Source organism: Salvia hispanica, chromosome 1, assembly GCF_023119035.1.
Source record: "Salvia hispanica cultivar TCC Black 2014 chromosome 1, UniMelb_Shisp_WGS_1.0, whole genome shotgun sequence".
Lineage (NCBI taxonomy): Eukaryota > Viridiplantae > Streptophyta > Magnoliopsida > Lamiales > Lamiaceae > Salvia > Salvia hispanica.
This window is the reverse complement of record NC_062965.1, coordinates 19624813-19639318: the sequence shown is the minus strand read 5'-3', so window position 1 is coordinate 19639318 and position 14506 is coordinate 19624813. Positions and strand designations below refer to the sequence as shown.

The 14506-nt window shown below is 35.8% G+C and overlaps 2 protein-coding genes across 2 annotated transcripts; both read left to right on the top strand.

Annotated features, from left to right (window-relative positions):
- Window positions 1–505: 505 nt before the first annotated feature.
- Window positions 506–11139, top strand: LOC125222629 (transcriptional corepressor LEUNIG_HOMOLOG-like). The gene is made up of 15 exons (XM_048125749.1): window positions 506–648; window positions 841–938; window positions 1540–1640; window positions 1724–2127; window positions 2536–2584; window positions 2662–2761; window positions 7540–7586; window positions 7682–7879; window positions 8565–8694; window positions 9251–9360; window positions 9440–9586; window positions 9830–9985; window positions 10383–10499; window positions 10578–10778; window positions 10849–11139. The coding sequence occupies exons 1-15, from the start codon at window positions 623–625 to the stop codon at window positions 10993–10995; spliced, it is 2031 nt and encodes a 676-aa protein (XP_047981706.1). The 5' UTR covers window positions 506–622; the 3' UTR covers window positions 10996–11139.
- Window positions 11140–12088: 949 nt separating this feature from the next.
- On the top strand, window positions 12089–13171 carry LOC125202381 (dof zinc finger protein DOF4.1-like). Its single transcript, XM_048100769.1, has 2 exons — window positions 12089–12288; window positions 12380–13171. Exon 2 carries the CDS (start codon window positions 12474–12476, stop codon window positions 12990–12992), a length of 519 nt encoding a protein of 172 aa, XP_047956726.1. The 5' UTR covers window positions 12089–12288; window positions 12380–12473; the 3' UTR covers window positions 12993–13171.
- Window positions 13172–14506: the final 1335 nt, after the last annotated feature.

The following is a 14506-nucleotide window of genomic DNA, read 5'->3' as shown; positions in this document are numbered from 1 at the left end:
AAATTAAAATTATGATCGATCTGATCCTAGGAAAGACTTTTATTCCCTTTTTAGCCACACACAGACAAAATCAGTTTTTCTTTTATTGAAGAATAAAGTATTTGGAAAACTTCTATTCGAATTCAACAACCATTGAAATATTACTAACAAATATTCGAAATTAAGTGCCAATAATATTTGTGGGTAGTGGAATTACCTAGAAAATATGGGGTCAAACTAAAAAAAGAGGAAAAAAGTAAGCAGAATACTGTTTTATTAGAAAAGAAAACACAGTGTGAGTGACTGTAAAAGGATTGTTTTCTCTCTTTCTCTCTCTCTCTCTTAATTGTAAGTTTTTTTGTTGTTTTGTATTTGAGTGCATCATTTTGCATGGCTTTAGCACCAACTTCCTTCGCTTAGACCTCCGTCACCACCATTCCTCACTCACTCACTTTTCACACCCAACTCTCACTCAATTTATTGCTTTAAATCAAACAATTTTGCCTTTTAGTTCGAGGTTCATGCTTTCCGCTGCTTATATATACAGACAATCAGGAATCCTGCTGTTGTTTTGCTACTTCTTCTTCTTCTTCTTCTTCCCCCTTAATCGTCTGCCTCCCGGAGAATTTTGGTTTCTGCTATCATGGATGACTGGGATGCTCAGAAGATGTGAGTAAAACTGTTTTGTTTTGTTTTTTTTTTATTTTTTATTAAAATTTTACAGCTATTATTCGAGTTTTTCCCTTTTTTTTCTCTGAGGGTTTTGTGTTTATTGATTTTGATAATTATTTCCTTTTTCCGAATCGGATGTTTGGAGTTTTTTTTTTTTTTTTTAAAAAAAAACGTCATTCTCTTTTGCAGGTTGGACTTGTACATTTACGATTATTTACAGAGGAAGAAGCTGCATATGACTGCTGATATCTTAGCGGACGAGGCTGATATTCAGCCCAAATCTGTTGGTAAATCACTTCTTTCTGGCCGTTTCTTTTGAGATCCTTTACTTTACTTTACAACTCTGTGCTTTCTGGAATTGAATGTATCTATTAATGGAATCACTACATCTTTGCTTGATTTAACCAATTGATTTTACCTTTTCCAATAAAAGGAGAAGGAACATTATTTATCAGTCGCTTATGGTTGTCTACTTAATGTATGTGAGTTTAACTATTACTACTACTTTAACTTATGTATTTGAAGTGAATCTGAGTCGCTTGATTAAGTTTGCAGAATCATTTTGTTTATTTGTGTGTGTGTGGAAAAGGTGTACAAAAATTTATGTTAATGGCATGTAGTTTGCATCTTTTAAAAATAATTTTTAATGATGAACTGATAACTATTTTCTGTTTGCATGGTTGTTTTCTCGAGTTACTCGAATGGTTTTGAGTAAATTATGACTTAGTTGTCATATATGTTGATCCAATCTGGCTAAATAATCTGACAAGAGTGCTTTAACGTTGTAACATTAAATTTTGTTCATTACACTTTAATTGGAAGTTGTTGCAACAAATCAGCTTAGTTAAAATGGGTACTCATTTTGATGTTTCACATTTTATTCTGCAGTTATCACCCCACCAGAAGGATTTCTGTCAGAGTGGTGGTCCTTGTTTTGGGATGTATTCATTTCTAGAGTTCCTCAGGGAGATCAAGCCAGTACATCCGAGGTTTTTCGATTTTTTTTCTAAGAACTTGTTTGACTGCTTTCTGGTATCCATGCACTGAAGTTGATTCTCTTGTTATCTTTCAGACACCTCTGAATGATGTCTCTGTTCTGCCAAATGCTCCTGGTTCTCCGGTGCCAGATGTCAGCTATATGATGCAGAATGTCTCTCTAACAACGCCTAGGTCAGGACTTCCTAATCAGACTCAGGCAGTCAATCCACCACCAATGCCAAATATGGGAAGTTTGCTGCAAAATGCTTTTCCATCTATGATGCCAAACATGGATTTCACCTCAAATCAGTTCGGACAAACTCCCTTATCATTTCCAGAAAACACTATGAGGCAGGAGCAGATCATGGCAGATTTGGTTGCTCAAAGGGCACGTGAGCAAGAGCATCTTAGGCTTCCTCCGAGGAGCCTTGATACTAACTCGCATGTCCTTAATGTTGATCACTTAGCTAGCATGTTGCCGTTGGCAAGCAGTTCAAGGTATTGCTCTATCAAACATTGTCTGTCTACCCATTAAATATGCTAACTTCTTCTGCCCTTGTTTGTGGCCATCTGAGTTGATAACCTGTTAACTAGACCTATCAAGGGGGTGATTCTGCAAAGGCAAAGGCTGACACGAAGGAATGTATATGTTCAGCTGGATGTTTGGGTGCCTTCTGCACAAAAAATAATTTTACATAACTATCTTGATCTGCTTGGAATTAATAATATGCTTAAGTATCTGTTGCATGTTATACTTGTATCTCTATCTGTCTTGATTTGTTATTGGGGAAACTGAGAAAGCACAAAGATCTTGAAAGTCAGGTTTTGATTTCAGAAGTGAAATGTGGTCAACTGTCTTTAATCATGATGCTAATATGTTCTTCAATGTGAAATATGGTTTTGCAGCCGCCGTCAGAAGAAAGTTAGTAACAAGCGGCAGATTCCAGTTATCAATGTAAGCCTATTTTTACATTCAATAATTGGTGTATTTTCACAGTGAAACGAATTTGAGATATACTATGTATTTTGCAGGACGTCAACTATGGTACTGGCTTGAGGAGGTCTATTCCACCGGAGCTAACTCCTTATGCACCAAAGCTGGTACAGGATGACATAGGACATGCTGATGCTGGTTTGTACATTTGACTGTTCAAAATTACATACTTATCTTACATATGCTTCAATCATATATTTTTCATGTGTGATATCGGCACTATTCTTGTTAACTTGCATAAAAGATGCATGCACCACGCATATATACACCCCCTGCCAAGTTAACTAAAATATTTTTATAAGCTTTGGTATAAGCGTACATTTTTAGGAAGATCAAACCCAAAAGTTATTTCTTATATACATAAACAAATGTTTCATACCTTTAAACTTTCCTTCACAGGTATGATAGGATATGCTACATATAATTTTTCATAATTTCCTATCATTATTTTTTCAACTGTGATCTCTCCCCAAGAAACTACCTTTAGGCTATGAATTAGGATCTTTATTCTGGCATGGGTTATGGAGAACTTGACAGGTTATGTGCTTGTCAAGTTTCTCTGAAGATGGTTCAACGGGTAGATGCTGATTGAATCTTAGGGACTTATCAAAGTGCTTGCATTTCTTGCATAAAATGTACAGTTAAATTGGAGGAATGTGTGACCATTTCCCTATGGAATCACTCTTTCATGCAATTACAAGTTATGTCAAAATAACTTGGCCTATATGATGATCGCTTTGGTTGGTCTAGGACAAACCGTCCTGTTCTGTCCAATTATTTTGGAGTTTCCTGGTTGGTCATATTGATAGCCGATTTCTGTCAATCTGGTTTAGGCTCTTCAGCAAGTTCCAACTCTGCATGTCCTGATACCAGCTCCTGAATCAAGAACTCATGCTCATGCATGAAGCAGCCCGCGCAGCAAATAATTCTCAATCTCATGTTTATTAAGATGACTTTGGCCTTCTATAGTAAAAATTAGCCATTGCCTTGATTAATGATATCCATAGAAAGGCAATGCTTGTGAAAACACTTCTTGATGTTTGTACAAGAGGCAGACTATTTATTTTTCTTGTTTTCTGAAGCTTGTTGGGTGACCTTTGTTCAATTTTAGTTTGTCGTTTTTTCATGGTTATTAGGATGCATTCCTTATAAAGAAAATTTATAATTAGTTGGCGGTAGCTTAGATTTAGCTTCCATAATGCGAAGCGAGAAAGTTAAGGCTAAAGAGGACATGGAAACTTTCAAAAGTTAGTATGTCCATTGACTATTGCCATTACATAGTAAATGCCTCATGCTTGGTATTGATAACAAAGTAGAAGCATTAGGTATGCCGAAAAAGGGAATATGAAAAGTGTTACCACAAGTGATGAAGTCAAGAGGATTGTATTGGTAGTATAATGATATAGTAGGAGAGTTGGTCAAGATGTTGCTATTATTATGATATGTACATCAACTATGTTGTGATGGTCGATGAGAGTTAGTAATGACAATATGAAGGTACTAAAGATGATCGTGTTGAAATTTTATCTCATATTAGATACAATACGTAGTTCCGATTAGACAGTGCATTGAAACAGATGCATAGTGTTGGGGTGTAGGCGTTACAAAAACTTGTTCAACTATGTAATGATCGACATTCACTCAAGAATCTGCGCATGGCCTTCATTAGGTTCCATCTTGGTGCATTAAGAACCGATTACTGATGTTTGGATTTAGCCCTAGGTTCCTTTGATTAGTTGTCTCAACAACTTCTCTAGCTTAACAAATTTCTATTGCTCCAATAACCGCAATCTATCGTTGCCTTAAAAACCCATCGAACTTTTATTTGTTGAACTTCTCATCAACATTGGTCTAGTGTCACCTAAGCCGCGAAGGCTCATCCAAAATTGTTCCATTCAAGCTTCGACATACATTAACTTCGAAGATTTTCATACTACCGATGCATCATTAATAAGATTATGTACCTAGTGATATAGCTACATCAAATATGTTTTTTGTTTGATCTCACCAAATCTCACCTTTTGTGATTGTGGGTGGATCAAATAGTTTTTTATTGAAACTCTCATCTTTGTCTGACAATCTATCCTCCCTACTGTAAGTTCGTAACAATAGAGATCATCTTTGCTCTTCAAAATTAACCATTCAATCCTTATCTTTTTCTTCATAAGGAAATTGTCCCAAAGCTAAAATCCTTCACCCTGGGGAAATCACTCGTTCTAAAACCACCATTTTTAAGAAAATGTATACTTCCATTACAAGATAGTTTTTCGAATTTTGAGACTATGATTTTCTATAGGAGTTTTCGAATCCGTGTAATGCTTAAACAAACTATTAGCTAAATATACTCATAAGGAGGATGTAAAACTTATTGAACTTTACATTTAGACAATAATATATTTAATGAGAGATTTCTATGCACTGGGCAAGTGTTGGTAAAGTGAAATGCATAGATGCAAAAATAGAATTTGGAAGTATATTTGGAAACACTCGGAACTAAAGCTCACATATTTTCGGTAGTGGTATATATTTTAAATCCCCAATGTTAGCTTTTGAGGACAAGATCAGTTGCAATCCCTAAAATAAATCTATATGTTGTCTATTAAGAGGTTATTTTTAAACTTCCCACCTTCGAATCATTAAGGTCGACAAATGAATGCTTTTGCACTGAAATTCTTTCTTATCTTTTAATGTAAGGGATGATCACCTCTAAGTAGCAAGAGCAATAAAGATCTATTTCAATTTATCATTAGGATTTTTCTACTTAAAGCACGGTTTTGTTACTTGCGATAATAGGTCTTCGATAGAATCTCAAACTCTACATAAATGCTCCAATTTGTGGATGCTTTTGCAAGCAAACTCTTCTATGTCTTTCTGTTCAAAGGCTAACTTCCTTTGTTAGGAAGTAGAAGATCTTTTCCCATGATTGCTCATGTGACGATCGTCTATGCTAGCTCTTAGGGAAGTTATCAATCATTTTCCTTAATAGAGATCTTAGTTGTAGTTTATTAGGATACTATATCTTTTGCTCACCACCATCATATCTCTTATATCAAACATTTTTCCAACTTCAGTGGAGCTTTTGCAACTAAACTCCGTACACTCAATGGCTACTTTCTTTTGGCAGCAAAAAGAACTCAATCTTTTTCAGTTATAATCGGAGAAGCGTTTCTCATAGTTACCAACTATATTGGCCCAAATATATACTAATAGAATCACTTAAATGAGTTCAAATCTGACATAACACTAAAAGGATAGTCCAATATTTATTATAACCTCAATAAAGATATATGAAATGACATGTCTGCCCTTACCTAACGTTAGGATGAATTTATGTTCGATACACTTTTCGACGAGGCAGGTGTGTCTTAAAGGTCACTGTTCTTTGAGCACTTCTTATAAGTGTGTTTGTCAATAATGCTTGAGGTTCTAGAACTGAGGCTTCAGACAAGTGTTGCCAAAACAACAATAAAGATATATGAAATGACGTGTCTACCCTTACCTAACGTTAGGGTAAATTTATGTTCGAGGCATTTTTCCACGTGACAGGTGTGTCTTAAAGGCCACTATTCTTTGAGCATTCCTTATAAGCGTGTTTGTCTATAATACTTGAAGTTCTAGACTTGAGGTTTCAGACAAGTGTTGCCAAAGCAAGACCTACATAAGGGGTCTTCTAGTCTTTTTGAAATTTTTATATTTATTATATGTAGATTTTAGGCAGAAGCGGCTTGTTTTTATTTTGTTTGGTTAGTGAGAACTATCAGTAGACATATTGCTACGAGAAGCATAAGTGAAATAATGGTTGGTTAGGCCAAAATAGTTTGACTAGAGTCGATTGTTCGTAAGATTATCAGGGACTATGAAGGAAAGTGGTTATTGAAGAGATTTTATTGCTATATTTGATAGGTATTTCCTAGAGTAGATGTCAGCATTAATGAAGTTACTCTTTATTTTGGTGGGTTATACTTGTATCATTTTATGCATACAAATAAGTGTAAACTAAATAATCGAGTTGCCAATTTAACATTATTTTCCATTTATCAATATATATATTGTTTTTAATGTAAAACGTCATGGGCAGTTATCTCAGTTTGGATCTTGTAGTGCACCGGTTTCTTTGGTTCCATGCTCCATTACACCAGGCAGTGCAATGAATTTCAGCTTACATTATGCATGCGCATGTGGCATCATTTGGATTTATGCAATCTCTACATACATGGTATCATGTTTTTCCGAGAAGACATGTAGCAGAAAATATCTTCTGCCTTAATTTGCAATTGAATAAGATATTTTTAACTTGCATTGAATTAGCTACTTTGGGGGGCTAGTATTAGGAATGTTTTTGTTGCAAGCATAACATTTTTCAACACCTCTCTTCTGATCTTCAAAACTTCTCCCCTCTGTCATGGCCCTCTCATGGTTTGACTATCATGTAGATCTTAACGATTTTCAATTCTTAGATTGAGCCTTGATTTCTGACACTATCTAAAGCTTGAGGGATAAGTCTTATCTAAGGTGGTTTAGTCTCCCTCTAGTCGGAAATAGGAATTCACTAGTACGCTGACTGGAGAATGTTGCTGATCTTATTATCTTATTTATGCTAAAATTCACCTTTGTTTTATTGGTGCTTGGGAAAAATTGCTCAGATATGCATTGCTATGGCAATGGAACTTATTTAACGGATGAGCTTACTTACCAAATTTTACCAGTCTGCAATAGTTTGCGTGAATATTGTATCTTCCTGGCATAGCCATAGCCACACATTTTTGGTGATATAGTTTGTGTCTATTATAAGATGTGATTGTTGTTTAATATCTTAGATTTCTATTATAAGATGTGATTGTTGTTTAATATCTTAGATTTCCTATTTCTTCTGGATTGCTCCTTTTTTATTGTTCATTTTCAATCCAATCTTTCAGGAAGGAAGATATTAGAGGATGTATCATTGCAGGGGCAATCTTCACAAGTAAGACCATGCAATTTAGCATGTGCTGCGTGACTGCTCCTCACTGTTTTTTCTTTCCGAAGTTCAACTATTAATTATTGACGACTTCATGTCAGGTATTCGGTTATGCTGCTAACACCCCAGTGTCAGATCAACAGAGGAAAAATTCGTCTACAACAGAAATCTGTCAAAAAAGTTCATCTGACTTGGAGGCACAAGCATCAAAAAAGCTTATAATAAGTGAACCTGAAAATTCGAATATGATGACAAATCCTGCTCTCTCTAATGATGGATCAAAGGGGAAAGGCATACAAGTAAGTTAGAATGTCATTCAATTTTGAAGTACTCAATTTGTTAGCTTCTTTTTCTAAGAAACCGTTCTTCATGAACAAGGGGTACCTACCATGACGGCTTTTTCAGCTTTAACACTAGCAGAATCTCTTGAATTAGTATCATGTGGCTGTATTTGGTACTATCATTTATGGGCAGATGGAAATGTTTTAGATGTACGTAATTGCTTAAGTTCATTCATCACCGTTGGTTTATTAATTATGAAGACTAATTAGTTTCTTGTTGAATCATGCACATGCATTTTATATTCCATACACATATACATGCTTGCATTTCTGTAGTCACCAGATCAAGTCTAAGATGAAGAATCGTGGAGTTGGTATCTCATGTCAGCCATGTGCTGCTTTCTCTTTACAGAAAAGTTGTTTTTTAAGCATTATAGTCTTTCAAATACTCCATGCTTCTTGGAGAGAGGTGAACATTTTGTTGTGCCTGATGATTATATAGATGCCATTTAAATAGAGAAAACAGGACTCAAACTGATTTTCTGTATTTCATTTTTCTTCTTGTTACAAGCCTTTATAAGATAATCTAATAGTATAGGAAGAAATATTATATTTTGGTACAATGGTTTGATTGAATCTAAACTGAGTCTCTCCAACAGTGTCCAGAGTTTTGGTTCTTTTAAAATTTGCTCTTTTCCTGTAGATTGAAATGACTGAATCAGAGGGCCCAGTAGATGAGGAAATAGCATCTTTTTTCTCAAATGATGAAGCTGCTAACAATATGAACATTTCCTCCACCCACACTTCAGCAAAAAAACAAAAGGACCAGCAAGGTAAGTTTCATTTTCATGTAATGATTTGCTGCTACCATGATCTCTTTCTCTGTGTGGATGTATCTGCATTGGGTTGAAGGGGATACATGATTAAAAAGAGAGCGTAATGCCTAGAAATTAAATAAACCACCAGAAAGTTGCAATAGCTGCAGGCTATTAATCTTTTCCCCCTCTTTATGCATGGGATATTTATGTTGTTGAACTCCTGCTTAATGATTTGATCAGCTGTTTGTTGAGGAATTATTTGGCATTCTGTAAGTGTTCTCTGTTATGGAAGTCAGGTCAGCATAATACTTGCATGTAAGGTTATTCATGTATATGTGTACCCTGAATGTATTGGTGATTTAGTGCAGTATAGAACTGACAAGGTGTTTATCTATCATGGCATCAAACTTTTTGGCAATATTATAATTCATCAAACTTAAGTTAGAGGTCATTGTGTAGTCAGAGTACTGACCAGGGTGTTCATATGTCAACAGATGCTATTACACAGCTGCAGTAAGATTCATACAGTTTAATTTTTAACTTCTTATTCAAAAAATTTATGTTTTGGCAGACTTTCCTTTCATGCCAATCAGAAGTCTCCACCCAAGCAATAATAAGCTATTATGCTGCGATTTCTCAACCCAAGGGAAATTCTTAGCTACTGCTGGGCATGAGAAAAAGGTTCTGCAGTTTAGCTCATCATGAAATTCTGTTGACGAGTGAAAATTCGTATGTGACTGAAGTTATTGTATTGTTACAGGTTTTCATCTGGAACTTAAAGCAATCTACCAGACATGCTGTCCAAGGGCATACTCAGCTCATTACGGATATTCGATTTAAGCCAAATTCCCATATGTTTGCAACTTCGTCGTTTGACAAAATTGTGAAGATATGGGATGCAGCCAATGTAATAACTCTTCCCTTGTAACTTTTAAATGTTGCTTTTCACCGTTGCTAATATTTTTTTACTGGACGAGAGATCACATGCTTTGCATGTAATGAATGCTACTAAATGTCTACTTTCTTTAACATACATTTGGAAATTTTGAGTTATGCGTTCTGTTGTTCCTCTGAAGGAAACTTAGCTATAAATGATTTACTAAAAGCAGATAGTACATATGCTCACCTGTTTAACCCTCTGCTGTTTTAGTCAAGAAAGATACTTTACAATCTTGTTGGGCATGCGGATCAAGTGATGTCGGTGGATTTCCACCCAAGAAAGTCCAATCTGGTATGCTCTTGTGATTGCAGTGATGAGATCAGACTATGGAATTTCAAAGAATCTGCTTGCTTTCGCTTTTTCAAGGTCAGCTTGTGTAGTTTTGTTGAACGTCTTTTGCATGTGGGATTTGTTAGCTTTATGTTTCATCTTTCTGTAATCAGTTTATTCAGTTTTTCTGCTATAATCTTTTGTTCATATGATTAGAGTGTTTGGCTGAGTTTGTAAAATCTTTAAAACAAATTACAGGTTTCTTAAAGTGTTTGACAACTATGCAAAACAAACCTTAATTTCCTCTCAAAATAAAAAAAATTAGAACCATATGAGCTCTTTTTAGAAAAGAACCAAGTATAGAGTTTTAACTTTGTCATTTTCTTCAGCATATATTCTGCCGAATTTTGAATCATTCTGATGGAAAATGTGTAAGTCTGTACGTTACATGTTAATATGTTTCTGATATCAAGTTTTGATGGTTGAATGTCAGGGAGCTAATAGGCAGGTGAGATTCCAGCCTCGACAAGGGAACCTCTTGGCAGCTGCTACGGGTAATGTCATCAATATGATCGATGTGGAAACAGGCATGATCCGATACCGCTTTGAGGTAGACTCGGAGCATATATAAGTTGATCACACATGAATTCGTATCAGCAGCATGTGTGCTTACTTCAATTACCTGCAGGGACATGAAAAAGACGTCCGTACAATATGCTGGGACGTATGTGGAGAATATCTCGTCTCGACGAGTCAGGACAGCACGCGCATATGGTCGATTGTATCAGGTGGAAAGTGCATACATGAGTTGCCCGCTTGTGGTAGGGAGTTCTCGTCGTGCACCTTCCACCCTGCTTACTCTCAAGTAGTGGCTGTGGGTTCCTACGAGGTACGTTGTTGTTGTTGCTACTGCATTATCTAAGCTTGTGATTGGAATTAATTTGTTATGTACGATGCAGTCCATTTATATCTGGAACCCGACGATGGGAAACAAGACGTGGAAGTTTGATGGTCATCAAGGTATTGTATCTGCGATGGCAAATGCACCGGAGACTAACATGATCGCCTCCGTGAGCCATGACCAGTGGGTGAAGGTTTGGAAGTAGCCATACAATACATATCTCAAGTTAAATGCTATGCATTATGTATGAAGAGATTGTGCCTTCCTGTTGTTGGGAGTTTGTCTACTTTGAACAAGTTTCTGCTACTGTGCTACTTACTTACATAATGCATGTTTTTTTTATTGTTTAGTAGTAATTGTGTGGTCGTATTGGAAATTTGGAATTATGCATGCTTACATGATTCATTTCCTAATATTTAACTACCCTAAACCCTACTATCTTTTTTGTCATTATTTTAAATAAAAGGCTAATCTATAATTAAGAAAAATGGATGAGAAGAGGCCCAATTGAATTTTACATGCTGGGCTCAATATTATGAGCTTCTTGGGCCATGGACTAGTTAAATTAGAAAATTTGGGCTAGCTCGAAGCGAAGAGAAACTCAAGGTGGAGCAATTGGAATTTAGCGTCAGCGTTGGGCTTTAAATTAAAACTACCCAATCATTGCAAGGTGACTCGCATCATATATACATATAGTCTAATAAAAAAAATTAAAACGTGAGAGAGAGAAATTAGAACATAAATAAAGTTGTTATGTTATGCAATAAAAATGAGAGAGAGTGAAATGAAAACGAAGACCTAGCTACAAGTACAACTATAGGGAAAAGCATGATTTTGATAATAATTACACCTACCTGAGTACTCCGCGTATTTACACTGATAAATATAATCTGCAATAAAACAGTAGGAGTATTAAAAAAAAAAATTAGTGAAATAACTATGCTTCTATAGCACGTCAAATCAGAAGTTAATAATCTTAAGGGATTAGCGTTAGCCGTATGGTCATTATTAACGAATCACTATTATTAACTCCTTAATAATTTCCGTAGTTGATCAATAATAAAAGTAGAGCGCACACATTACAAAGAATCGAGAGTGGATCACCCCAAATTTGTAGCTTATTTAGGTGTTTTTATTGGATGTAAAATAATTTGTTGCCTATGAAATTATATTAAGTGAAAACATTTTGAACTTGTAAAACAGTTTAGTATAAAACGCAACTTGAGTATTTATACACGTTCATCTTAGAAGTCCATGATATTTTTTTTTTGTAATAAAAGTAGAAACTGGAAATAGGAAAATTAGGATTTAGTTTGGTTGGTTGGCCCCCCAAGTGATGTCAGTAGAATAGAATAGAATCCTCTCTTCTCTTGAACAAAAAGCGAGAGAGAGAGAGAAGAAGAGAGAGACGAGACAATAAAGCTGACACAGCCACCACTCCGCCACCCCTTTGGCCGGCCGCCATCTCTGCAGGCTTGCCAACAATTTTCCATCTCAGGTTAGTTTATTTAATAATTTAGGTAGCTAGGGTTTATTAATTTGATTGATCGGGAGAACAAATTTGATTTTTATGTTAATCTTTTTCGTAGAGCTGAAGAACAAAAAGGGGCAGTTGGGTTTGCGTTTTCCACATTCATCATTCCTATATTGTCAACAATTGTCTGATTTGATTCTCATAAGAATATGGAGGAGCAGCAGCAGCGCAGAAATGGCGTGAATCAGCAGATGCCGCAGAAGTGCCCGCGCTGCAACTCCGCCAACACCAAGTTCTGCTACTACAACAACTACAGCCTGTCGCAGCCGCGCTACTTCTGCAAGGCCTGCCGGCGGTACTGGACCCACGGCGGAACCCTAAGAAACGTCCCCGTGGGCGGCGGCTGTCGCAAGCCCAAGCGCCCCAAACCTCTTCCAATTCCCCCCTCTCAACACCCAATCAGGCCCTTCCCTCCTCAAACGCATCCCATCTACAGCGGCGGCGCCTCCTTCCTCTCGTCCTTGGCCGCCATGCAATCTTTATCCACCACCCAACCCCAACCCCAACCCCAGTTTCATGATCACTACTTCCAACCGCGCCCTTCTTGGACTCAAACCTTCATCAATACACCTCCCTCCTCCACCACCGATACCCACACCCACGCCGCCTCTTCATTCAATCCGGATCATTGCCACCAGGATGCCTTTCATCCATCATCTTCTCACTAATTTTACCCAAATCTATATATCTCCTTCTTTCTTACTAGCTTTCCTTTGGATTATGATGGGTTCGGTGTTTTATGTGTATAACCATTGTTGTAATTAACCATCTTATAGTGATTCAATTTAAGTTGTGTTAGCTTTGCTTGCTCAACTTTTTCATCAAAAGTAAATCGGTTTTAATGTTAGTATTTGCCTTTCGCTTTTTCGTTGCTTTAATTCACTTCATTTTCACAATATACAATTTGAGAGAGAGAGTTTAGATCGATGGTTTATAATTTAAGTAGGGGTTTTGGTAGAGTGTGTAAAGTCTAATAAGACTCATTTAAACCAAGATAAGAGAATAATGCATGAATGGATGAACTCAATGTCAGACTAAAGCTAAAGCTAAAGCTAACGCCTAAAGCTGATGGATAAGATCGATCATTATTATGCCCCAGCTTATTACTTCCCCATTAACTTAATTACACTTTGAATTTTACCGCCTGCTTACTAAGGATGTGTGTATCTCTAAAATAAAATTAAATAAACTTCCTAACCTAATAAATTTAATTCCCACATCTCTAGCGAACCACGAACACTACTAAAAATATATACTCCTACCACTCTACTAAATGGAGTACTAATTTCTTCTATCTATACATGCATTACGCTGTCAAAGTTATTTTTTGCTAATGTTTTGAAATTTTATTTAAGAACTAAGTTTAAGTAATTATTTGATTTTTCTACCATAACTAATTAAACCATTTTCGTTTCCTAACTTTTTTACTTCCTTTTGATTCTCATTAAGTTTTTAAATTATAAATTGAAAAATTAGTATATATACAAACAATTTTTTTGGTAGCATCCCTCATTCTAAAGGGGCGTAGGCGTCACAATTAACCATTGGTAACATAATTAGTGGAGTACTATACAATAAACACGGCTATTCAAATGATGGCAGTAATGATACTGACGATAATTAATACTACTAACTACACTTTAACATCTAAGATACTCGTTTTATACGATTGAAATGAAGATAATATATTTAACATACTCCTACATCTTAATAGTACCACGGACTATAGTCTATATCTATCATAATTAATTAATAATTTAGCAATACAGGACTAAGTCCGACTTCATGATGTTTGTTGCTCACATATTACATGCCTTCTCAATCCCACCTAATACACTATAATTCACTGACAACAGATATGCAAAAATTCTTCAGTTAAAACAAGAATGTTGCGGTGGGCAGACACCTAAACCATTTGCACTTTTATTAATGAACATAATATACTATGAGAAAAAACATAAGCAAGCATTTTCCATCTTACACGACTTCAAATATAGTTAGTAGTTAGTACAGTATTAAATTGGGACATGTTGCATCAGTCCACTACTGAAATAATTTAAGCAGATGTTGGAATGTCGTATGTATATCTATGCGACTATGCGTAATATTAATACCAAAAATTATAAATTAGTCAAGAAGATTTACTTATATATGATGAGTTGACATATATAGATAGAGATAG

Bases quoted from the DNA above. Each gene is read 5' to 3' on its own strand.
- LOC125222629 (XM_048125749.1), top strand. From the start codon at position 623: ATGGATGACTGGGATGCTCAGAAGAT. The intron at 2,585-2,661 runs GTAAGCCTATTT...TGTATTTTGCAG, and splicing joins GGCAGATTCCAGTTATCAAT to GACGTCAACTATGGTACTGG. The intron at 10,500-10,577 runs GTAGACTCGGAG...AATTACCTGCAG, and splicing joins TGATCCGATACCGCTTTGAG to GGACATGAAAAAGACGTCCG.
- LOC125202381 (XM_048100769.1), top strand. From the start codon at position 12,474: ATGGAGGAGCAGCAGCAGCGCAGAAATGGCGTGAATCAGCAGATGCCG.